This window comes from Gigantopelta aegis, chromosome 4, assembly GCF_016097555.1.
Source record: "Gigantopelta aegis isolate Gae_Host chromosome 4, Gae_host_genome, whole genome shotgun sequence".
Classification (NCBI taxonomy): domain Eukaryota; kingdom Metazoa; phylum Mollusca; class Gastropoda; order Neomphalida; family Peltospiridae; genus Gigantopelta; species Gigantopelta aegis.
In genome coordinates, this window is record NC_054702.1 from 71,140,243 (window position 1) to 71,167,405 (window position 27,163).

The 27,163-nt window shown below is 35.4% G+C and overlaps 1 protein-coding gene across 2 annotated transcripts; it reads left to right on the forward strand.

The window, feature by feature from the left end:
- Positions 1-3,623: 3,623 nt before the first annotated feature.
- Positions 3,624-27,088, forward strand: LOC121371033 (protein inscuteable homolog). 2 transcript variants are annotated; one of them, XM_041496646.1, is made up of 14 exons: positions 3,624-3,712; positions 11,273-11,339; positions 12,120-12,268; positions 13,699-13,762; positions 14,291-14,414; positions 14,795-14,847; positions 15,314-15,425; positions 16,153-16,266; positions 16,676-16,801; positions 17,175-17,346; positions 18,120-18,295; positions 19,414-19,639; positions 21,340-21,416; positions 22,266-27,088. In XM_041496646.1, the coding sequence occupies exons 2-14, from the start codon at positions 11,323-11,325 to the stop codon at positions 22,395-22,397; spliced, it is 1,542 nt and encodes a 513-aa protein (XP_041352580.1). In that variant the 5' UTR covers positions 3,624-3,712; positions 11,273-11,322; the 3' UTR covers positions 22,398-27,088. The 2 variants fall into 2 exon arrangements, with proteins under 2 accessions (XP_041352580.1, XP_041352581.1); XM_041496647.1 differs by lacking the exon at positions 3,624-3,712 and adding an exon at positions 3,776-4,082.
- The last annotated feature ends 75 nt before the right edge of the window (positions 27,089-27,163 follow it).

A 27,163-nucleotide genomic window follows, 5' to 3' on the forward strand; every position in this document is an offset into this window, starting at 1 on the left:
TCTCCGCAATGCAGCCACTGGAGATCTAGATACAAAAGTAAAACAATGTGCCATTAACCTTCAAGATCAGCTTCTATTATCCAAGCTGAGTAGAGGTGATGTAGCTATAGAGATGAAATATCATCCTAAATGTTTGGCAGCTCTCTATAACAGAGATCGTGCTCACTCGAGTACATCACAGAAGGTTACTCCCCCACATACAGCCAGTGACACTGTTTTTGCAGAACTACTCTCCTACATGCAAGACATCTTGGATAGTGATGAGGCAACGCCAGTGTTCCAATTCTCAGAACTGACCAAACTATATACATCCTGGCTACATCAGCTAGAAAAGGATGCGCCATCTAGCATCCATGCGACTCGATTCAAGAATAAGATACTTAGCTATTTCCCCGAGTTAGAGGCACACAGTGAGGGGCGTGACATTCTACTAGTGCCAAGTGGAACGGCTGGCAAATCTATTAGGCATGGAGAAACTGAGGCAGTCATGATGTTACGTGTTGCAGATATTATCCGCCGTAATGTGTTCAGCAATAAATGTCCATCATTTGATGGTACGTTCGCAGGCGATTGCCAGCAGAGATTAGTACCATCGTCGATGCTTTCTCTTGTTTCCATGATACTCCATGGTACCAGCATCAAGAATGAAGCAACTTATCAATCACAAGCAGCACTGTCTCTCTCACAACTGTTACTGCATAACTGTTCGCCATCTGAAAACAGAATCAACAGATACCAGACACAGCCGAGATCGTGAACCTCCACTGCCTCTGTTCCTTGGAGATACCAGACACAGCCGAGAACGTGAACCTCCACTGCCTCTGTTCCTTGGAGATACCAGACACAGCCGAGATCGTGAACCTCCACTGCCTCTGTTCCTTGGAGCATATGTGCATTCCAAGACTAGATCCAAGGAAATGATTGATACACTTTACAAAATAGGAGTCTCTGTAGCATACGACCGTGTTCTCGGTATGTCTGCTAATCTGGCCAACACTGCTATCAACCACTTTGAATCAATAGGAGCGGTTTTTCCACAATCCCTCAAGATCGGCCTATTCACAACATCAGCGGTAGACAATATAGATCATGACCCTACCTCAACTAGTGCTCACACATCATTCCATGGGACAGGTATTTCCCTTTTCCAGCATCGAGATGTTCATCACGTCGGCACTGAACAAGCACGTGCCCCACTGACCAAGGCAAACCGCACGATTTCAAAACTGCCAAACGACTACACCGCAGTACCAGCTGTTTTGGCAACCCATTCCAAAAATAAATGAGCCCAAGAAACCCAATTCTGTAGTTGATCTTGTAGCAGAAACTCAATGGTGTCAACATGTCTGCGATGCCATCAGTGTGACAAGACAACCCAAACGAGGAAGGCAATGAAAACGACAGAATGCACAAGACAGAAGAGGGGTAAAGGTACCCGAAGGCGTGTTGAAGGGAAGAATAAAGTACCAAGTAACTGGCAGGAGTTCCTGCGCGTAGATGACATCAAGTCTGAGCTCTTTCACCTCATCAGTGAACGTGTTGTGAATGAAGCATTCCCAGGAATGGTGATAATTACCCATGGTGAGAAGGTGTTGTCGTCTGCCCCCTGTGATCTTTCAGGGTTGATGGCCTGTACACATGACGGATGTTCGTGCATGCCTCAGACGGAGCTCAACATGGTATGAAGAAGATTCTTCTCAGAACTGTGGACACGGATGTCGTAGTCATAAGCATAAGTCTGGCCCAGAAGATTGGTTGTGAGTGTCTATGGTTGGCTTTTACTACAGGTACCACATTCCGGTATCTCGATGCAACAACCATGGCTCAAGTACTTGGTAACGATAAATGCATGGCACTTCCTGCATTCCACGCCTTGACTGGATGTGACGTAACATCTGCATTTGCTGGGAAAGGAAAACGTACCGCCTGGTCTGCGTGGAATGTCTTCGACTATGCCACAACAGCTCCGTGCACACTGGCCGATACGCCAACCACATATAATGTCCTGAATGTTCCTTTTCACACAATTGAGAGATTAGTGGTGATCATGTATGACCGTGGGAGCCCTGAAAGTAGCGTTAATAGTGAAAGACAGAGGTTATTCACTCAGAAAGGCAGAGCCATTGAAAACATTCCACCAACCAAAGACGCACTAGCCCAGCATCTGTTGCGAGTAGGATACGAGGCAGGTCATGTATGGGGTCAAGCAATGATCAAAGCACTACAGTTACCAAGTCCAGCAGACTTTGGGTGGATTTGGGAGACGTCTAATGCACAGTGGAAAATGAAATGGATGACTTCCACCTGCTGGTGAAGCATGTCGTGCAGTCATCAAGTGTGGATGTACCACGCGATATGTATGCAGAGGACAGTGGAAATGCAAGAAGGCAGACTTGCCATGCACAACACTATGCGAGTGCCGTGGATGTGAATGAACATTTGACAATGTTTCTACAAACATATCTTGAGTGCCAACATGCAAAATACTGTCATAATTAGTTGGATTCCTTGGCCCTGAAAACATAGGTATAGACACAAGCAAGGGTATATCATCATTTTGAGCCGAGATATTAAGAAAACTATCAATTTGAACTCAAAATGGCGGCCATATTTGAAAACAAAATGGCTGACATAAGATATTTTGAAAATAATTTCATATTTGGATTCCTTGGCCCCCATAAGATAAGTATAGACACAAAAATCAAGTGTATATCATTATTTTGAGCCGAGATATGAGACATTGAAAAATGGCCGCCACAGGTCAAATGCAGTTGGGGTCCAGTTTTGGAATAAAGTGTTATGGGCCATAGTAACTGTGTGCCAAATTTCATACTTGTATCACAAAGTGCACGATTTTTTGCTAATCCTCTGGACTAGTAGAGAAAAATTCGCTACATGTACCGATTCTGTGTGTACGTTGTTTGTTTTTTTACGCAGACGCTCACGCATACGTAGGCCTACAGATGGAGACACCACAATTTAAATACATAAAAGCGAATGTTTAGATACGCACACGTTCGCGCATACGCATACGCATACGCATACGCGCACATGGAAACATAGCTTTACTATGCCTTCTTCATAATACATACATGTCACGACAGTGAAATATTTATGCAATTTAAATATGAACTGAAATAAATATTACTGAAAGAGAGAAAGGAAGTTCTAAAGAAGAAGGAAGAAAACAGAGAAAAGATAAACAGAACTTGCAGTAAATTCCATAGTATGAAAAAAAGGCGTTCCTATGGGATGGACTATAGATATATGTTAGATAAAATTTAGCACTTGTTTGACCGATAATTAATAAATTAATGTGTTTTAGTGGTGACGTTAAACAAAACTAACATGGCTGGGGGTTTTCTATGTGGGTTTTTTTTTTTTGGGGGGGGGGAGGTTGGGGTATTATTAAGTGGTAGTAGTAGTAGTAGTAGTAGTAATAGTAGTAGTAGTAGTAGTAGTAGTAGTAGTAGTAGTAGTAGTAGTAGTATCGTTATTGTTGTTGATGTCCCCAGTTTAGTGACGGTACATTGCGTTAAACAACTAGACCCTATACTGCCAGGCCGCTTGAAACATATTGTAAATATGTATATAGACTGGTCCATTCGTCACGTTTTAATGTCAAGCTAAAATAACAGTATTTTGACGTAATTCTGGAGAGATAGCGGTTTTGCCAGACTGTGGCAATCTGCCAGCTTGTTAATCTTTTCAGGTATTGTAAATAATAGATCTTTAATTTTCAGTTAAAATTGCTAATCCAGTCATTTAGTAATAATAATTTAGAGGCGGACTCTGCAGAATTTACAAATATAATTATTTATGGCCATTTTATTTGTTTTTAAAATCTACATTCTCGGAATGCTCGATTTGAAACAACTTAACTTTAACTGTTAAACTTAACAAGAACTGAACTGTCTGAAGAAAAGTTTGTTTTGTTTAACTTAACTTTAACGATACCAGTAGATCATATCAACTATTGGATGTCAAACATTTGGTAATTTTGACATATCCTGAACCTATCGAATTCCGTCTCATTAACAGGAAAATGATATTGGCTTGCTCAGTGACAGTCCAACAATTAGGTAAATTTAATTACATTATTCATTCATTGTTTACTTTGTTCAATACGGAGCGAGGCGTAGCCCAGTGGTACAGCACTCGCTTGATGCGCGTTCAGTTTGGGATCAATCCCCGTCAGTGGGCCCATTGCGATATTTCTCGCTCCAGCCAGTGCACCACGACCCCTTGCTGCTAATCGAAAAGAGTAGCCCATGAAGTGGTGACAGTGGGTTTCCTCTCTCAATATCTGTGTGGTCCTTAACCATTTGTCCGATGCCATATAACCGTAAATAAAATGTGTTGAATGCATCGTTAAATAAAACATTTCTTTCTTTTTGTCCAAATAATAAAAAAAACTATGAAATATATTTCACACGACACATCAGACTAAACATCAACCTTTTATTATAAAATTGTACATCATTAAAAATATTTGAAGAACATACAAAATAAATAAAATCCACCACAAAAAGCTACGTGTTTCAACCGACGTTTCGCCCCCAGTCAGTTTGACCTGTTCGTCCCATGTACCATTTCACCCCTAAGTTGATTCGCCCCCAACTGTTTGCCTGTTCGCCCCAACTATTTGTCAGTTCGCCCCAAACTTTCAATCATTTCGCCTCCAACTCCTAATTATTTGTTACTTTTAAACAATTATTGTATTGTTTCTTTAGAGGCATGTTAAAGGGTGTGTGTGTGTGTGTTTCTTTTCTTACCGAGATTTGCTGGTCCAGTCATTCGTCACTCCTAAGCATTGTTATCACGAGTTGTCATCCTATCTGTCGTATATATAGCAGGCTGTAGTCTTCCTTCTGTCCTGGACAGAGAAACCGGTTGAGGTCGGTGCCTGTGCCCAAGATAGGCGTGCGCTACAACAGCTTGCTTTGAATGTGTGCGATAAACAATCCTTCCTTCCTTCCTCCTTCCTTCTGTTGGTTAACATCGCAGAGCGTTGTTGGTGACCGCTGACATTTTAGTTTGTTGTATTTGTCTGCATTAAGAAACGGTGCCAGCAGTATATTACTATTAGTAGATTTAAATTACCAAGGTGTGTACCACCTCCTTATCATGGGACCGACCATGGGTTTTGCTTTCAATACGACAGGTGCTCTTTGAATACACCTGAAAAATGCTGTTTACCATTCAGGTATGAAGAACCTGCGACATGGCACACCTGACTGAGAATTAAGCATTGATGACATTCATAATAAATCAGTTTATTCCGGATTTTTACGAAAGTAAAATTCCGCGTGAACTGAAAATGTAAATCAAAGTTCGAATAATGCCAAATCGTGCATCTAAAAATGCACATGGGAGTGTGCGAAATCGTCTAAAAATAGGGTATGGTTGCACTAGAGGAAGCTGGGTACACAGATGGGTCCAGACCATACATTCACATCGACACAGTGGTATCTTTATGGGGGTGAACTGGTACCATTGTGGGGGCGAACTGGTTATGCACATGAGGGCGAACTGACACCCTATTTGGGGGCGAACAGACCTGGGGTCGAACTGCCTTGTCTGGTACCCGTTTTAACCCAGTGTGTCGCCTGAACTGATACATTAAATCACACAACACGTGCAACTGCATAACTACTTGTACCTTTAACTCCGCTCACTGCCAAGCCCCCTGGCCAATCATAACAACAAGAAAATTATTTCTTTCTAATTTTTGTGTCAAACAACTAAAATCATATACATTTGGGGATGCAGATGATTCGTCCTCTGGATGTTTTGTCCACTAAAAATTTGTCCACTGTTGAACTTGAGATGATTCGTCCACAACCAAAAATAGTTTTTGGACAATTCATCCACTATTATTTTTATAGTTAAATTTAGAACTTAGCTGGAACCTGGTAGCGGAATGGACATAATATCTTTGTTTATTGGTTGGTGACCTCAAATGACATCACGTTATGGTATTTTTGACATAAATGACATAAATTTTAGTTTAGTTACTAGCTTTGTTTTCTAAATAGTATGTCAGAATTATAGATGTAATTGAAGAGCAATTTGAATAACAACATATCAGTGAAGTACTATAATGGACACAGACAGACAATAACAAGTTGATAGTACTCTCAGTAAAATTTAGTTTGTTTCATATACTAGTTGTTTACCACAAAACAAAAATAATTGACCATTTTAATGGCTAAGAAATAACATTTTAGAGTTATTGGTCCAAATGTTGTAATCGAGTGGATGAATTGCCTGAGGTGGGTGGACAAATTGTACATGGACGAATTGTACGGTGGATGAAATGTCCAGAGGACAAACCATCTGGAAAGCTACCTTTGTGTCACTGAATGTAAAATTCCCATCAGGAAGTGAATATTTTACATTTATTTTACACCATTGAAATCTGTCCCATGTGAACATCACAAACTCGGTATGTATCGAAAACCACATCTGTCATAAAATTAAGATAACAACAACACAACAGATTATCAACAAAGCAAATGTAAATTAATTATGAACATATATACAAGTTTTTGGCAAACATTGGTTTTTCAACTGGCACCACTGAGTTCAGGATTAGAAAGTTTCCCTTGCTCTGTCCTTTCTGAATTTGATTTTTTTTTTAGATGCTTTGTAAACATTCTTGCCACCCTTAACAGCTTTGCAGTCAATACATTTTCATGAGTATAAAAAAAATGATTTTCTTATGCTAATAACTTTTATAGATAGCTGAGAAAAGAAGAAAAAACTTTTTTTCTAAAAACAGTAATAAACCTATGTTGTTTCTCAATAACAGTTGTGGGTCTGATGCAAACAACCTTTCATATATACCCCCCCCCCCCCCCACACACGCACACACACTTTAAGGAGTGTCAGTCACGTGACTTGCAACTAAATACATGTATAAAAAAAAAGCACATGCAGACATTCACTACCGATCTGTCAAATCTAGCTTTTTTGTGTATAAAGTTTCTAATATATTATAAACCACTTGGTATGGTTCCTGTATGCAATAAATGAATTACCACTTCTGTCCAAGAAAAACAATCAGTCCTTACCGTTCTTTCATCATTTTCTATTTTGATCGTTCGAGGCTTGTTTAGTTGATACATGATATGCAGTGGTATCAAAGTTTACGCTTGCTCAGTGTAATTAGAAAGAATGTAGAAATGATATGGGATGGAATTTGATAGTTTAGGATAAACTCTCAGAGAGCAAACCCACTACATTTTTCCATCAATAACAAGGGATCTTTTTTATGCACTATCCCACAGACAGGATTAGGATAGCACATACCACAAACTTTGATATACCAGTCATTGTGCACTGGCTGGAACTGTCTGAAGAAAACATTCTGGCACATTTTAAATGGGTGGGGTACCCAGTAGTTTGGTAATATAAGAACCCTTTGTGTAAATCCAACTCCTTACAATTTACATCAATAAAACTATTTTGTTTCCATTTACCATCAGTACTCTGCTATTCGAGAGCTAGACAGACATTTGTACGGTTATGATCACTCTCTAAATCAGAGATTACGGGGTACTCTATAGTGAAAACAGAGAATGTCTGACTACCACATGGTAGACAATGATTTCCACTGTACTACAAACAAAATTCTAACTTCGATGTTAAATATTTTTACACTGATCATTTTCGAGTTCACCAGACCGGCCTCGGTGGCGCCGTGGTTAGGCCATCGGTCTACAGGCTGGTAGGTACTGGGTCGGATCCCAGTCAAGGCATGGGATTTTTAATCCAGATACCGACTCCAAACCCTGAGTGAGTGCTCTGCAAGGCTCAATGGGTAGGTGTAAACCACTTGCACCGACCAGTGATCCATAACTGGTTCAACAAAGGCCATGGTTTGTGCTATCCTGCCTGTGGGAAGCATAAATAAAAGATCCCTTGCTGCCTGTCGTAAAAGAGTAGCCTATGACAGCTGGTTTCATCTAAAAAAAACAGTGTCAGAATGACCATATGTTTGAACTCCAATAGCCGATAATAAGATAAAAAATCAATGTGCTCTAGTGGCGTCATTAAAGGGACATACCCTAGTTTTTAAACACTAAGGCATATTGGTTACTATTAGAGCCGCTTTTGATAACTGAAATCATAATTTACTTAGATTTTATTGTTTAGATTATTCATTTCCATACATTCGAAGTGTTTTTGGACATCCTGGTGTTTTTTTGTATCACAAAATGCATTTCTCATATTTTTAAAAACGCATGTGCGTCTGAGAAGTAACAGTTATGGAGTCGAGTTTTAGTATATCTTTAGAGGGTATTTCACCATGTCAAAGTCACAGACTCATGTTTCACTCAATTGTAACTTTATCCAAATATGTTACAGGTTTGTAGATTAACTAAACTTAGTGTTAATTTTCACGGGTTGAAACTAGGGTATGTCCCTTTAAATAAAACAAACTTTACTTTCGAGTTCACCATTAACAAATATTTTACATAGTAACCATTAATACACACACTATATGAAGAAGCCCAACAGCATCCCTTTTCTATAATGTTCCGGTTAAATAAGTAGGTGCTGATGGGTTAGATAGTGTGTTCCATAATATTTTTTAGGGGTAAACTTGTAATTAATGCATTAGGGCAAACTGACATATCCTTTACGCTGACCTGGTATGGGGTGAACAGGCTTTGTGGTGATATGTCATGTATTTGTTTTAAATAATAAAATTACCAATTCATTGTGTTCAGAAATACAGGGGCAGCACAGTATTTTTTAAAAAGTGGTATGGTCCAAGGTTGTTAAAGGCAACCAAGAGTTTTCAAAAAGGAAAAAAAAAGTTTTCAAGGGGTCATTTTTTATTTCTCTTTTAAATGGGGTAGGGCATTGTATACTACACTGACTTATGCTCTGTCCCTTCACTTCCCATGACATTCCACTGTGATACAGTACTACTCGTTAAATATAGCCATGTACTGGTTAGTAATTACATGTACACACTCATTGGTAATGGTGGTATAGTCAGTGCACATATCCTAAGCCTTAATTACATGTACACACTCATTGGTAATGGTTGTATCATCAGTGCACATACCCTAAGCCTTAATTACATGTACACACTCATTAGTAACAGTTGTATGGTCAATGCACATACCCTAAGCCTTATGTTCTATGGGCTAACGAGATTGCATGTTGCTTTGGGTAGCCTATTCGGCCTCATTCAGTTTTAAATGACAACACTGATTTTTATTTGTTTATGTTACGGCTGTTTGGTCCACACACCTAGTTGAATCTTTCATAAGTGTTTTCCACAGCTGGGAACTATTTTTTTATTTGTTTTTATTAAATGACAATGGAAAGGTGATGAAGGTTTTCACAATCAGGGAACATTTAGTTTTTAAATTTTTTAATTAGCAACAGTCGATGATCAGTTGAAACTTGAGAAGCAGCTACTATTTAGTGTTGACACTGTAGTGATCTGTAAAGTTTGCACCCACAGCGAAACAAAATATTTTATGACTATCACTGAGTCTCCAAATATACTGATGCAAAGAGATAAGGTAACAAGTGGCATCTGAGTCCAGATTTAATTCTCTACTAGAGTAGTTATGCCTGTATAAAGTACACAGATGTAATGTGGGATTGAATGTCAGTACTATGGCAGTGTCTGCGCTTAACTTTTTTTTTGAGTCACCATCCGAGCAAGTGGTGACAGCACTTTCACTTGCCTGGATCTATTTTCACTTGTCTGAATAATATTTTCTAAAAAAAACCTACAATATTATAAGAGAAAACGTTTATTTTGAGTATTTTCCTGCACTCAACCAACCCACTCTTTAAATAAATAACATACATTCCACTGTGACTCCCCACTGTCACTGTCAATACATTTGTGGTATTGTTAGTCACTTAACGCCATGGCACTGCAAGTATCATCATCTTCTTCATCATCATCATCCTCATCAGAAACTGTGACAACATCTGGATCCATCCTTTCTCTTTCCTGGACCAATTCAGAAATAATGTCTGTGCTGCCACTTTGACTTGGCTCCTGACTAACAGGTCTCCTGCTTCTCAACCTGAACTATGCATGGGTCACGAACTATGCACGTGTTAGAAGTTAGGACACGATCTACGCACATGTTAGGTTTGCGAAATCACTTAGCGTTTCATATTAAATTAGATAATAGGATTATATAATTCCCGATTATATAATTTCCAACAAACAAAGATGCTTGCGTTCACCAAAACGTTGAACACCGGTATAACCGACACAACACCTTCCTCCCCCCACCCCATCTCAGTGAAATAATAATAATTAAAAAAAAACCTAAAATATAATGTTCAGTGGATACGATCTATGACGTGTACACATAACCAGGGTTGAATCTTGTCGACATGAATTTGTGCCCAATTTTACATGCCACTTAACTTGCCTTACACCAGTTCTTATACTGGGCATATGTTTATATGTAAAAGCAGACCTACACATTTTCATGGTGCAAAGTAGGCTACATAGCTGTACTTTTATTTATTTATTAATTACTTTATTTTTTTTTTTTTTTTAATCGGTCGCCAGGCAGGCAACCTTACTGTGGGTTTTCAGTCACCCGTCGTCGTTTTCAGTCACCAGGGGTGATTGGGCGACCGTTAAGTTCGAACCCTGCTATGGTATTGATTGTCAGTAACACAGTTAACTTGTCGATACTGTGGATGACAGCTGTTACTATTTATGTCTTCCCTATTTGTTTTCCATCAGTATACTCCAATTGTAATAATCACTCATTGTAAATTAACATATTATAGTCCTTAAGTTTGAGGGGTTCATGCATTATGCACACAATTTACATGTACCTTGTCTCTTCATGTACATCATACTACATGTAGTATTACACAGAAAACAATATTTGTTACAGTCCATAGCAAATTATAATATTGTATAATATTTACACAAAGTAATGTGCATAACCAGCATAGCATGCCAAATGTTTTATGTCATTACTAAATTATTATTAGTATTTTTTTATACATTAAATATCATTATTATATATAAATGTACAGCATGTAGGTTTGGCCGAATTAAACATGTACCCATCCATTCCAGCTACAGTGTAATTTACTACATGTAATAGTAACTAGCACAGTATTTGAAACATGAGCCTGGTGTTGTGTTCTCTTCTGGTATGTACATCTGTCACTTTTAATGGGAAGGTATTGATTACCTTTTTTTATATTTTTACTGATGTTTTTATTGTGGAACATTTAAATTGCTTTATTCTTTCAGATTAGCTGGTTGACAACCAATTAATAGTGCGTCATGTTGTTGTGACAGTCATGGAGGGGAGGTCAAAGTGAGTTATTAACATTAACTAGGTTTATTTCTACCATTGGAACTTTTTATTACAATAGAATTCTTTGTAATTTTCACCTCATCAGGGTTTTTAATCACAGATGACAGATGTTTCATTTAAAGATGCAGATTCTAGTTTTGAAACACTACACTGCATATTTTTCGCTATTAGAACCACTATTGATAATTGAAATCAGACGTTATTTACATTTTATTGTTTAGATTTTAGATTGCCATACATTTGAAGGGTTTCTGGACATCCAGGTGTTTGTAATACCATGAAATGCATGTTTTATAATTCTAAAAAAGTACATACAAATGCTACATGTACCTCTGAGAAGTAATAGATATGGAGATGTGCTTTAATCTATTTTTAAGGAGTAATTTTAACATATATCAGTCTTTTGTTTCACTATAATTGTAAATTTATCCAGATGTGTTACATGTTTGTAGATTAATAAAACCTGGTATCCATTTTCACAGACTCAAATTATATTTTGCAAATTTAAATGTCCCATTGTAACCATTAAGTTGTATAAACATAAGGCTTTCTGTCTTATATAAGTAACATGCTGACTTTTAATCTTTGATTAGGTTTTTTATTGCAGGTTCATGTGTTTACAGCACTTTAGTATTTAATATATAATAATTTGTAATATTGCATTATAGGAAAGTCTTAAAAACACTTATGTTTCAAGGGTAAGTCGCAAATCAGTTCTTTGGTTCATTTGTTCAGTGATTTTGCTATCTTAGGTATTGACTGTTTGAATGTTTGTTACAGAAGCCGCCGAATGGATGATGCAGTTAAGAAATGGTTGCTAGAGTTACGAGATGTGACAGAAACGGAATGTATGAGTGTACTGCAGGGCAAGTCACTTAACTGCAAAAAAGACCCTGACCAAACCGCATATCTAGTCAACGAAATAAAAGGTGAATATTGACATACTGGAACCATATAGTATTACATAATAAACCGAATGCGTTAAGGCAAGGAAAAATGTCACATACCAAAATGTCATAATTTATTAGTCACCTACTACTCGTAGTACTAGTCCATCCAGAGAGGTCTATAGGATTTGTTTAAGTCTGTCTGCCTGTAAGTCTGTCTGTCTGTCCATCTGTCAGTCTGTCTCTATGTCCGACGAATAGTTTTCTGGACTTGTTTTTTGCAATGCATCAAGATATTGAGCGAAACGTTTGTGTACAGCATTATCATGTATAGTTTTTGATCAAGTTTGACTTTTTCCCATTTTTTGAATTATGGTCCTTGTACTTAGGAGATGTGAAAATTTGTTGGTCCCAGTAGGGGACATGTATTGCTTCATTGAAGTTTATACAAACAATGCTGCAAACAAAACTGTACTGCAAATTGATATAGATTTAAACAAAAATGTTTTAAAATATAGTTTTTGTTACATTATGTAACTGACTTAATATGTATAAAAATGGATTGTCAGTAGTTTTCTGTTAATGCAAGTGTCAACTGAAAAAGCAGTGCACATTTTTTCGATCAGCTGATCAGAGGTCAAGAACTCTCTAAAGAAACATCTCACAATGTGAGAGATTAAAAATATTTTATGGTGTCTCATCCACTGTAGTATATGTTTACTAGGGGTGTCAAGATACACCGATATATCACGATACTACTGCTGACGATATAACACGATACACTTGCTAGTGTATCAATTCCTATTTTAATTCCTTATTCATTTACCAACACCAATTTGTACTGGTATGTACATATTGACGAAGTTATTTCCTTCACAAAAAAACAACAGTGGACAGAGGATATGTGCCTGCTTATGTCGGTATGTCTATGATGTGGTATTTCTACATTAATGTTATCAGGTTTATTCTTATTTTTAAATCACATCACCTAAGCTTCAACTTCTTGTTTTACATGGAAAACCCTGTGAATCAGGTATCGTGATACATATCATATTGTGGGTTATGTATCGTGATACGTATCATGAGGTAGATCATATCGTGAGGTAGGTGTATTGAGACACCCCTAATGTTTACTGAGTATCCCATGAAAATGTGAAATGTTTATCAGTAGTGATTATTATTTATTGATGCATTCGTAATCATGTTCACCTAAATGCTGTTGTGTCTAGTGATATTCATTGATATTGTTTATTAGCTACATGTAAATGCTATCATTACCTAAGCTGATAATTTTAGAAATAGTTTTTCAAAATTTAAAATCCATTCTTAGCTTTATCGCCTTTATTCTAAAAAATTAGGTTGGCAGTAAAATATATATTTTTAATTAAATACATACATTACATACATACATGTTCTTCTTATATTGTTATGTGTACCTTATGTTTAAGCTCCCATTATGTTTTTATTTACAGATGTGGTCAACTCCATCAGGACAGAATCTAATGCAATCAGTTCAGATTTTGACACTCTTTTCAGGTGACACTATTTAGCATGTTAGTTCAGAGGAGTCTGTATGTTTCATACCACTATTAGAGCTAGTAAGCATAGACTGAAGTTTTCTTTTGTGCGGAGTTTTGAAAAAATAATTTTATTATTCGACTAGAAACTGCTATGTAGGGTCGGATGTAATTCACTAGTAGAGCTCATGTTCCACAACTAATATGTTAAAAGCCTTGGTATGTGCTGTCCTGTGTATGCGAAAATTCAAATATAAAAGCTCCATTGCTCTTTCCTTCTGTCCTATGTTTAAAAGTGTTTTACATTTTTGAGAGAGCTATGACTTTTGAACTTAGGTAATAAGAAAATTAGTTCTCCGGACCTTTTCCCCCACAATACATTAAGATACTGAACTGAAATTTTGTGAATAGTTTTATCATATACTCTCAGAATGGTTGTTTAAATAGAAGTGCTCAGTCTTTACATCTTTGTATAGCTACAATTGATATTGTTAACATTGTATAATAATAAGAAGAACTAAAATAATGTGTAGTATCTGTTTTTCAGGAGTGTTGAGTGTGGAGACTGGAAACATCTAGGTCACCATGGTATACAGGTTACCTGCCACATTCGGTCCCTCATTCAGCTGTGCAACAAGTGTATCAGAGAACCACCTGTCCACATTCTAGAGGTGTGTTGTAATATGTGGGTTGTCGGAACAGCTGAACATATCAGCTTTCTTTTTAGATTGCCATCAATATCTGAAATGTATATGTGTTGTGATACGCAACAGCTTGGAGAGAGTAATACACTGGAATGGCTAAAATACAGTGTTACATCATGTTTCCAAAATGGCCTACTTGTTTAAAAAGGTGCATTGTATTATTTGTAAGAAAGTCTATAAGCCATTGCTATTATTAATATTTATTTTTCTTTCATTGTAGATCAGACATTTGTCTAAAATATTCATTTGAGCCAATAGTTGATAAGAAATTAATTTGAATACATTTGAGTTTGTAATTGGTATCTATATAAAATGGCATATTATTATTGATCACTGTTATGTTTCAGCAACAAGAACTTGTTATGGGAGAATGTGCTAAGCTAGCTCAATTAGTTGATGGGTAAGTAATGTTGACCATTTGAAATTAGACATTTTTTAAAAGTAGGATTCTACTAGAAAGCATAACTGTTCTTATAACTAACTGTGTGACAAAAAAAACCCAGTTTCATCCATGGCATAGAAATATTCTAAATATTTATCACATGGCTTATTTCTTCTAATAACTGAGCCTTATTGAAAACTAATTTTGAGCTATAAATATAACATTTTTATTTTGAAAGATATTCTAAATATAAAGTTTTTGTAAATACACTGTATCTTAAATTAGAATACGAAGGCCTGTCATTGACCACTTTCTGTTCATAGACAGTATGATTCACATTAACTGGAAAGACCTGTATAGCTTTACTTTGTACCAACATACTAATTTCTGCATTAATCAGTGTTATAAAGGTCTACATTGGTGTACATTATGTAACCATTTATGTTGCCTATTCCATTCTATATTTTATTTTTAACTGTTACAGTTTTAGTCATGGAGGGCGGCTTCCAGCTAAGGTTCCACTTACAAACCAGCTGACATATCTTGGCCAGTCCTTCAGTCGACTGGTGGATCATGTTCTGGGATATCTAGTCCAGGTATACATGCACGGCGTATTGTCAGTTCTGGGTGAATATATACCTCATCACAAAATATCCTTTAGAAGAAAGAAAGAAATGTTTTATTTAACGACGCACTTAACACATTTTACTTACGGTTATATGGTTAAGGACCACACAGATTTTGCTAGGAAACCCGCTGTCGCCACATTGGCTACTCTTTTACAACAGGCAGCAAGTGGTCTTTTATTTGAGCTTCCCCCTTTAGAAGTAAAGTTCTTTAATTATATAATCTGACTACAATAAATTTTAGACTGAAGTTACATGCACTCGTGTCATATTTGATCAGCATCTTACACACATCTAAAATAAATGTGAAATGATGACACTGTTTTAATGTCTTTAATCTTCAGTTATAGCAACATGTTAGGTTTTATAATAAGGGTTTTATAATAAAACCTAACATGGTGCTATAACTGAAAGTTAAACATTATTTGTTCTTTAAAAAACAACATTGTAATTGATACTGGTGTATGTAAATGTTTGTTGATTAAAATGAATTATGACCTATATTATAAAGAAGCCGAGCCACAGTATGTATTATATAGAGAGCCTGTGCCTAGTCTTTAAAATAAATAATTTGCTGTGATTCTACGAACTTGTTAAAATTTCTTCTTGTGTCATAAAAAAGGCAAAGAAACTCACATGAAGAGCCACAAGAACTAATAGCTACTTACGAATATTGACAATGTGATCACTTTTCCAGAAATTGGTTGACTTGCTTGATGAGGCCTCCGCCCCCTCAGCTGTAAACAGTGCAATAGAAAGTTTCATCAGTCTGGGACTGGATGGAGAACACATGTGTTATATACTTGCTAGAGTGAGTCTATTTAATGTCATTTTCTTTATTGCTATGTCTTTCATGGTGATGTTACTACATTTTTATTTATATGTAAATTATGTTTAGTTGCTCGCTTTATTTCAAGCAAATTGATGATAATTTATAGGGATGTATGCAGGGATATTTAATGCAGGGGTGTATCTTAAAAAAAGAGAGCAATCTATTTCAGAAACACACAGTGAACCAAGATATGCACATACACACATTATGTTAGGAATGAATTGATTATATATGTTATTTGAAAATGGTTGTTTCAGATACTGAGGGAGGGCTGTTTCATCCCAGCATATTCTTCCTGAATCCACAACTGATTCAGTTAATATAATCACTTGTAATTATAGTAGCTACTCTAAATTATTATAATAATTTAGTTTTGCTATATTTTCAGGAGGGAGGGGTGCGCTCCCTACTAGATATCTGCCGCACCGACTCGCTGGTATTTGCTCACTCACAGGCTCTGAGAGCTTTGGCCACTCTCAGCTGTGTACCAGAAAGTATTATGGAGTTTGAAAGGGTAATATATTCTTATTGAACTTGTGGGGTGGGTATATATATTTCAGAGTTAAGAACTGAAAAGTTCATTTAAAGGAACAATTTATTGTGCATTTGTTAATTGTTTTAAAAGAAAGTTTTGTTTGATTTAAAACACCATACCAAACCTTGGTTTTTTTTCCATTTAATATTTATTACTTTTAATTAGTATATAGGATGCATATTTAAAACATGTTTTATATTAAGTATTGTAGGAGTGTGTTAATATGTAACCCAACTAATATGAAACTTACAACATAAACTCTTTCAGGCAAGTTAATGACTTTAAAAAAATGTTTTTAAAGTTTTTATTATTCCAATATTACATGTCATATCTCAGTTTTAATTGACTGTAGGAAAATGGTCTGGAGCTGTTAACCGAGTTGCTGTGTGATAGTGCTGCCCCCGAGTGTGTGCAAGGAGAAGCAGCGGGTGTCGTGGCTCAGATTACCTCCCCTTGTTTGGAACACAATCAACACTTGGGTGGCTTTGTAGATAATATTCAAGATCTTCTTCAAGCTTTGCTTAGTGAGTATGTTACAGGGGGATTTCTTCTGTAATCCACATAGTGTGGGACATTTGAACCTAAATGTTTTCAGATTCAGGATAGTGAAATATTGGCTTAATCTAAGAACCTTACTAATATTATGTTAAGACATGCATAGTACTAGATACATGGTTTTAAAAGTCGACAGGGGGCGGGATGTAGCCCAGTGGTAAAGCATTTGCTTGATGCACGGTCGGTCTAGGATCGATTGCCGTCGGTGGACCCATTGGGCTATTTCTCGTTCCAGCCAGTGCTCCACAACTGGTGTAGCCTAACAAAGGCTGTGGTATGTACTATCCTGTGTGGGATAGTGCATATAAAAGATCCTTTACTGCTAATCGAAAAGAGTAGCCCATGAAGTGGCGACAGAGGGTTTCCTCTCTCAGTATATGTGTGGTCCTTAACCATATGTCTGACGCCATATAACTGTAAATAAAATGTGTTGAGTGCATCGTTTAATAAAGCATTTCCTTCTTCTTCTTAAAGTTGACACTGTAGCACACAGACAATTAGGTCCTATGTTATCCAAGAGTCTATTAAAATCAAGTAAGGCATCGTATTTGGCAGTTTATGGAACAAGTAGTAATAGTGATATGATGCCTTACTTTTAACACAAATCATGAAAAACCTGGAATTATACATATATGTTTATGAAATATCTCATCTAGATTTTTAGGAAACATTCCATCAGGATTAGCAATTAAAATATGATTAATGGAATAGTAAGTAACAGGCTGATTTTTATTTTATCCAGATCTAAGCCAAAAGACAAAATCACGGGAGGTGTTTCTTTTAGCTGCAGCAGCAACGGCTAACATGACCTTCATTGACTCCACAGCGTGCGAGATCCTACATCAGAACGAGGCTCACAGGATATTAGTACAGCAGTGTTCATTGCCAAAAGCGGGATCCTTGTTTGCCAAAGATCAGGTAACTCTGTTGTTAAAAACCTTGTAGTGTTAATTTTATTGACCTAAAATAGTATTATTTGTTGGGGGGGGGGGGGGGGGGGGGGGGGTGGAGGGTTATATAAAATAAGAAAACAAGAAGGAAATGTCATTTATCAAAGTCATTATAGACCAAAAATCAGTTATTGTAAAGACCCCATTTTGGGGGGTTTCTTCAGTTACACGAATCATGACAAAACTAGTGAAAAGTTTTGGATGAGTCCGATGCACCTTATAGGCCACATAATTTGCACATAACAATTGATGATTATTAACAAAACCAAAAATCAGTTATTATAAAGACCCCCATTTTGTTTCTTCAGTTGCCACGAGTCGTCATAAAACAATCTAATTAAAATTAGCTCCACAATTACATGTGGATCTAACACCAGCCAGTTGGAGCTCATGTCCACCAATCAAAACCTTACTTTCAGAATCCTGCCAGTGATTTAAAAATAATTTGAAAACATTCCGAATTATCCTGAGGGTATACGACATGTTTCGTGTGAATTACGAATGCCTTAAAACATGTTTTATTTTATAAAATAAATAATTTGTAATGTAAAACTGAAGACTGATTTATTTATTTTAATTTTTATAAATAAATAAATAATTTTTAATGTAAAATTGAAGACTGATAACTCACCCCGTACGTATTGGTATGGTTCGCTGTACTGCAGCCACTAAAATAGACTCGCCCGATATTTTTAGAATTTGTATGCTCCCAAATAACGTTATAAAAGGCAAAGTGTGATTGGTCAATATTTAAATTATTATTTACAGATGAAATGTTACCTGGACATTGGGGACTACGCAGTGTTGTTAGTTTTAAATCACTGGCAGTATTCTGCAAGTAAGGTTTTGATTGGTGGACATGAGCTCCAACTGGCTGGTGTTAGATCCATATGTAATTGTGGAGCTCATTTTAATTAGATTGGTCATAAAACTAATGGAAATTTTTGACTCCGATTCACTCAGTAGGCCACATATTTCTCATTTCTGGTCGAGACCACATATTTTACACATAACAATTGATGATTATTAAAATATTACACATAACAATTGATGATTATTAAAATACTGTGATGATACATTGTTTAGGTTGCCACCATTCTGGCAAACATGGCGGCTGTGAACAGTTGTCTGGTTGGTCTGACAGACAACCAAGGGATTGAGCTGCTGGTCAGCTTCCTCAAGGAGAGTCCCTCACTGTGTGCCAGTGAAGCGGAGATGGCCGCCTGTGAACGCGTCCAGCAGAAATCAGCTATTGCTCTCACCAGGCTGTGCAGAGAAGAGTCGTATGCACAGAGAATCATTGATCTGGAAGGTTAGTCGAACATGTTTGTGAGAATCTTATCAGTTTGAGAGTGTGTGTCTGTCTATTTTTCTCTTTCTGACTCTTTCTCTGACTCTCTCTCTCTCTCTCTCTCTCTCTCTCTCTCTCTCTCTCTCTCTCTCTCTCTCTCTCTCTCTCTCTCTCTCTCTCTCTCTCTCTCTCTCTCAACATATTAAATTTACACCCTGAAGTCCATTTCTGGCACTCGAATGATACTTTTGCCATGACGAGGTAGTGTGCTCCTTCGATACTCAGATGAAGCTGTCTGCCGAGTACTGGAGTTGTAGCACTACTACATTGCATTGAATTATTGTCTTTATCTAACATTAGCTTTTACCTTAGTTTGACACCCAATAGCTGATGTATTTTTTTGTGCTGGGGTGTTGTAAGCCATTCGTTCATCATCATTATTATTGTCTGAAATCACTGTTAAAATGTAGAAATTTTCTCTGTTGTTTTTGACTCCTTAAAACATCAAAGTTGAATTTCAGCCTCAAAATGTCCACATCACTCCATATAACCAGTTGGTGTCAAATTTCACAATATTTATAATTTTTCATCTCATTTTACATTAAAAAGACCGCAATAAAATGTGGTGCTGTAAAACATGAGTTTACCCATGGAGGGAACAAAATCTTTCTAATTGGCTTACATACAGTGATAGCACTGCTTCCAGCTACAGTTAAAACTGTCCTAGTGGCCACCTGGAATCAGAGGTCACTTGCCTTAAGCAGCCACTGTATTTGCTCTCAAATGATTTATAATGTAAATGCACTCGTAATAAGCGGTCATCTGTTTAACGTGGCCAGCAGTCACCTAAATTGGATCCAAAATTGCGAAAATACCTGTATTAAGTGACCACAGTAAATGTTTACTATTATATAAAATGGATATTTTAAAGTTGATTTATAGTCGGCTATGGAACACACATTTATTAATTAGCAGTACAGGCGGTAATAAAAGAAACAACAACAAACATTTTAAATACTGTATATGTGACAACCTGTAATCAGCAGCCACCTGTCTTAAGCGGTCGCTTTTCTCTACTCCGTTGTGTGACCACTTAAGATAGGTTTGATTGTATTTTCATTATGTTATGTATTTTACATTAATATACTATCTGTTTTAGCCGAATTTGACAACTAACTAAGTCATTCTAACATATTTAGTTTTATGTTAATAGATGATATTTTTATATTAAGTTTGTGTAACTGTAATATATAGTGTCTGAAAAATAAAAGTTATAGTAACAATTTTCAAACTTAGTGTAATTTGTAAAATTGTCTTATGTTAACTGTTTATGATTGCTTCAAATACTCAGTAACTAACAATTTTTCCAATGTTAATATATCAATTAATACAGTATACAATAACTTTAAATAACTGTATAATGTGAACATTACATAAGATTCATACTATTTTGGATAACAAAAATACAGGTACAAACTGAGCAAAATGTTTCTCAATAATACCACTTTTTGGATTTAACGCATTTGTTTACCCATGAATAATGTTGCTACATTGTGTTTTAGTTCTACTTTTTCCTTCTATTTGCCTACTTTTTCTGTATTTCCATTCCTACTTTTTCATAAGGATGTTCTGGATAGCCTGCTATTAATTACTTTTATTTATTGAAATTGTCTATATATTGTTGTTTCGTATGAATATAATAAATATGTGTTGGTCTTCAGGCATACCAAGATTGGTAAAGCTATGTCGATCTTCGAGAGAAAGGAATAACAGCGATGCTGTTCTGGTGGCAAGTCTGGTAAGTTACTGGTAATGTTTCTGGTATAGATAAATGTATATAACGTAATCGGGGCATGTTAATTCAGGGCTTCAGGAATTGTTATAAAAAGACACCATCCATGGGATCAATGATTTTCAAAGTACTAGCCATGATTAAAAATTCACTAGCCCTACTTGAAGTAAATACAATTTTACCAATAGGAATAATCAGATATGTCATCTAAAAAAGAAGATAAAGCTTTAGTACCCTTAGATTTGAAGATATGGGGGGGGGATATGATGTTCATTTTTACAAAAATAGACTTAAATGCAGCAGTTGACGACTTTTCACTAGCCATCGGGCAAGGCGATAGTAGTTATTTTCTAGCCCTTATAAGTAGCCATGGGAATGGGGCTACCATAATCTAGAAGCCTTGGTTAATTAGAGAGAGATTAAAAACAACTTATTATTCCAAAGCTCACAAAGGTAAGGAAAATGTGAACCTGTGGTGCAGTAAGTATATTTCATTTAATAAAGTCAATAGACAAGATTACCCAAAACATCTCAAAACATATTATATCACATCCTATTTTTGTTTTAGCCACCTTTTTTAAAATTTTAAATAAATATGAAGAAAACATTTAGCTAGATCAAGCTCATGTAGTCATAGTCAAAATTTATTTGTCAGTTATGAGGATTCGTCATGATCAAAATATGTTGTTTCTTTAAATGCAAGTGTGAGAAATTTATTTTTTATTTTGAACTATATTTTTTTTTATGGGTTCTGTTCAAGCAAATAACATTTGCATAGATTCATTAATTTTACATTTTTACAATATTTTATTTTCTAAACACTGGATAATGGGGTTTTGTTTTCTGTATTTGCAGGCTGCTCTGAGAAAAATCTCTTCAACGTGCGGCAACAAGAACGTAAGTGATGCTGATGTCCAGCAGCTGATAGCGCCAAGACTGATGGACTCTTTCTTGATGTGTTCCCGTAGTGACGAAAACTTTGTGTAAGGCACACTTTCCATATCTGCATTTCTGCAAGCAGATTACTCAGAGCTGGTTTATCCTAGTAGTACATGTAGCACGTGCTACGGGCCCCACACTTCAGGGGGTCCTGCGGTGATGTGTACATTTATTTTACCCAGTAAATATATATCCTGGGAAGGAGGCCCTACTGTTATTTGTGCTACAGGCCCCGCAGATGCTTAAACTGGCTCTCGGATTACTATATAAAATTTGATGTCATCGAAGGGTACTTTTAAGCTGAAAAGTAAATACTTTGCATTTTGATGTCACCTTGCTGAAAAACTTGCATGCAGAAAAAATCAACTCATTCATCAAAAAATTTCAGCATTCTAATGCCAACACACGGAATCCCACATATGGAAAAGGTACTGTGTAAATGCACGGTATCGATAAGCTTGCAAACAAAATTGCATTAACGGAAAGTGGGCCTTACTTAGCCCTTACAAACCCAGCTGGTCTGGTTACTTACTGTGATGTATGTGGATGTGACCAAGAATTTTAGCATGGGGTTTGTTTAAAATAAAGAGCTAGTATGTTTTGTGGCTAATATTTAATTTTTAGAAGGTGAAGAACTGCAAGAGAGAAAATGAATTGCCAAAAGAGAGTTTGTTCACACCACCTGAAGCCTACCCTGGTGAATCATTATTATAGTGCGTCAAAGATACTTAAAAAACAAAACAAAAATTATATTTACACGGCAGAGGCCAAAAACACTTAGACAGAGCTTTAACATTGATAACAAAAAAAGCAATGTAAACACGTATCCCCTCACTCTTCAATGTAACAGAATTGACAGAGACAATATCTCCCTTTTATAGTCTTCCACCTTTTTATGATTCAAGTCAAATGAAATATGTTTTCAGATTTTGTCTAAGAGGTTTACCTTTCAGAATGAAAAGTCTCAACCTGTAGTTTTTATTGCACTTACTTACATGGAGTTACAATCTTTGTTTTGAGTTACGTTCCGAGTCATGAATTGTTCCTGTATAATATTACTGATTGTTGTTTTCATTAAAGTTATATTAATGTTCTTCATGTGGTTTCAGTATTGCTAGAAATAAAACCATTAAAATAGGATGTTGAAAATGTACTTTTATGCCTTTAAACATGCTAACCGATGTATGTCACCTTTAAACATGTCCACTGTACACATGTACATTTTTTATGTTTTATTTTATTGGAATGTGATCAGTTTTTGTATTTACTATGAGGGTGTGGTAAAAGGTGAAATTCTGTACGTTGTGAAAATAATAGACAATACGGAAGAATATGCATTTTTCAACAAACTATTCCTCCATTTATTTTCAGAACGATTATTGTTTTATAAGTTTTAGAAGTAAATTGGGACATTTTTATATCATTCTTATTGCTATATTAAGAACATGTACAATTTTATTTTATTGTGATGTAATTTGATTAAGTAGAATTTTTTTATTTGGATGTTGCAACTAGACTAACATTGTGCTATGCAGAATAAAGTAAACCACAGCTGGAATTTGTTATTTTAATATACTTTTATTATTGAAGTGCAAAATTAATTTACAAGTTGCATTATCTTGATACATATACCGACATACAGATATTCATATTTCCAACCGATTAATTTTCGATTACAATTGATCATTGGAATTATCACTGTTATAAACTGCATATTGTACCCAGTGTTGGCTCAACTCATATTGTCATGTTAAGCATATGAATGTATTATTTTATTAATCAACAGTATTGAGGTGTTGATTAATGTGTGATGGATGCCTGACACTGTCTATGTCTTAACCTTCTTACACTAGTATTAATATTGTAAACCAGGAAAAAAATGGGTGCACATAAATTTCACAATATTCGTGCCCAACTATACATTAAGAAATTTATATTTGGTACAGAAAAGTCTCATCAAGAAAATGTTCTCTGTGAGCTACATTGTACATTAAAAAGCCAGCAGTTAGTAATTAATACCAGTAATAGTACAATAAATGTTGTGTAAAGGTGTATGTGGAATTTTTTATAATAGCTTTTGCAGCAGTTTGCTTCTATATCTATAACATGATCAAAATGGTAAATCTATGTGGAACAAAATCAAAAGCTGTTGTTCACTATGTATAATAATTTGCTAAACTGTGGACACAATTCTCATCATCCATTGTACTTGATTGGGGTATTCTAAAATAGTTCCATCTATGTAGGTTATTGAATATAGAACAAAAATGTGAAAATAGGTCCAAAATGTTATGTTGGCTATATTGAATACTGAATGATAGCTTTATAAGATATTGTTCTGTACATATTATATTGCTCAGTAATTACATTTCATCAATCAAAATGGAATTTTACTCCCAACATTCCATTTTTTTAAACAATAGTGAAATTTGTCATTACCACAAAAACAGTATGTTTAAGATTTAGTACTTACTATACAGTTTAAAAATATCCGTCCAATAAATACATGTATCATGAAGTTTTTAAAGGTTTATGGTCTTGTTTTAAGTAATAACATCAGTTTTTGCTAAAAAAAAAAAAAAAAACATTAAAAAAAATTCAAATTGATGTATAGAGGTTATAATTATTACCAAAGTGTGTTTTGGTATTGTCAGTATAATATTAATTGTATTAATACATTTTCTATTAAGTGAGCCTCTGGCAAGCATGTTAATACTATATTTTTATTCCTAATATATGATGCTAACGATACTGAAACAAACAAGGGTAATAATCTCTTAATCATATAATCTCAAGCTGAATATAATATCTTTTTTATAAACTTTATACTCTGCTATAATACCAGTCAGCCATTACTGTATATTCAAATTATGTATGAATAAATAATGTTGGATCTTTTTGAATGGAAATAATGTCAATAGTAGAAAGATGTCATTTGAATAACCCTACGTAAAAACAATTTTGTTCATAACATTTTTGTTTTCAAAACGCTGGACAACTTTCAATGTAAAATTGCTATTGAAATGTTTTTGTTTGATGACTAGGAATTCAGTCATCAGTTTTTTAGAGTCGGCCTAGTACATTTGCTTTCATGTCAATAAATGTATTCCCATGAACTGATTAATTTGCATCTAATTTTTTAAACTTTTAAAATTTTAAAAATATGCATTGTGAAAAATACCACAGTTTTATTACATTGGATAGGCCTGCCTATTATATGATAAACTGTAATAGCCTTTATTTTTATGGGCTAAAATATCTGTGGTATTGTTAAAAAAAAACAACATTGTGTACTTAAATTTGTAGATCAAAAGGCTGTATAGGAAAAATTGTATTATATGTATGAATGTATTTTATTTCCATTGTGTTTTTAAATTCATTGACTGCACTATTCCATGAATTGCACAAAAATTAGGCCACTTTGAACAAAATTGATATACCTATTACAGAAATTCTCAAAATTGTCCTACTATTTCTGTCCCGGGTCAGATCACTGGCTATCCAGAGACTGGACCCAAGATGGACATGCCCGAAACCTTCGTGGTACAAGGGCATGTAAAAATACTCTAAAGTCAAAGTACAGAAGTTAATGACACATTATGTTTGACTTTGCAACTCTTGGCATTCCTTTTGTTTTTGTCACATCACACCTGTATAAAATCAATTATTTAAACTCTTTTTTTTGTGTTTTAAAGTAAACTGATTATTATATGAGCTTGTGTGTCATACTGATATTACGAAACAAGTGTTTAAGATTTTTATATTGCCCGAGCGAGAGTTGGGGTAATACATGAATCCTGACACGAATTTCGTAAAATCAGTACGACTTACATGATTAATAAAATCAAGTTTTCAGAGGTTCACACATAAAGTGTTTGCTTCCTGGCTCTGTATACATTTAAATGTTGGCACAAAGCATTCATTTACAAATCCTTGTGTTGTCTTGGTAATGTATAGCTGTTAAGACAGCATTGACACGGAATGTGTTAGTAAGTCTCTATGCAAACATCAGAATGGGTGAACATGGTGACATACTGTTGAATGAATTGTCACATTGTTTGATGTGGGGTTGTTGTTGGATTTCTGTCTGTGTGTGTTACATGTTATGCTGTGCCAGTTAAAGTGTTCATTTCAGTAATTGGTGATTGGTTTTATTCTTTGAAAGTATTGGTTTTATTTGTTCATATCCAGAGGTGTAACTAGTACATGTACTAAGAAGCTTGAACCTACAAAAAGGGCGAGTCCGTGAGTTTGTGATGAGAAAACTAGATTTAAAACATGTTCCTTTTTTTCAAATGTTCTCCTCAAAAGAAAAGGATTATTTGAATAATGTTTTGTTTACAAACTTTTTGTTCTTCAAGTCTTAGTTACATCTCTTTTAACATGACTGAAGTCCATTGATCGAAAACTTTATATTTTATTATATTGCTCCATGGTGGGGGTGTTATTTTAGTTTTGTTAAACACATTCCAGTATTTTATTATAAATGTCAGCCATATTTCAAACATAGAATTTCTCAGATGTTCATGTGTTACACATTTTTGAAGCATTCGACTAATTACATGTTTATGCTCTTAGTATATTTTTGTATACATTTGTGCAATTTATTTTAAACGTTAACAGTATTTTTATTATAGCTACTGTACAGTTGATCTTGGAGGTGAAATCACCTTGTTGTATATTTTTATTATTGTTATTCAATACTCATACAGAAACAAATAAAGACGATGTCAGTTACTTATTAATGTAGTTTGTAATGATTGATGCTGCCAATGTATTTTTAACCAGTCAGGTCATAGGGTTTTATGTGCACA

What these genes read in the sequence shown, in the direction of transcription:
- LOC121371033 (XM_041496646.1), top strand. An exon ending in TCTAGTCAACGAAATAAAAG is followed by an intron (nt 12,269 to 13,698) that starts GTGAATATTGAC and finishes TTTTATTTACAG; the next exon opens with ATGTGGTCAACTCCATCAGG. An exon ending in CCTTGTTTGCCAAAGATCAG is followed by an intron (nt 18,296 to 19,413) that starts GTAACTCTGTTG and finishes TACATTGTTTAG; the next exon opens with GTTGCCACCATTCTGGCAAA.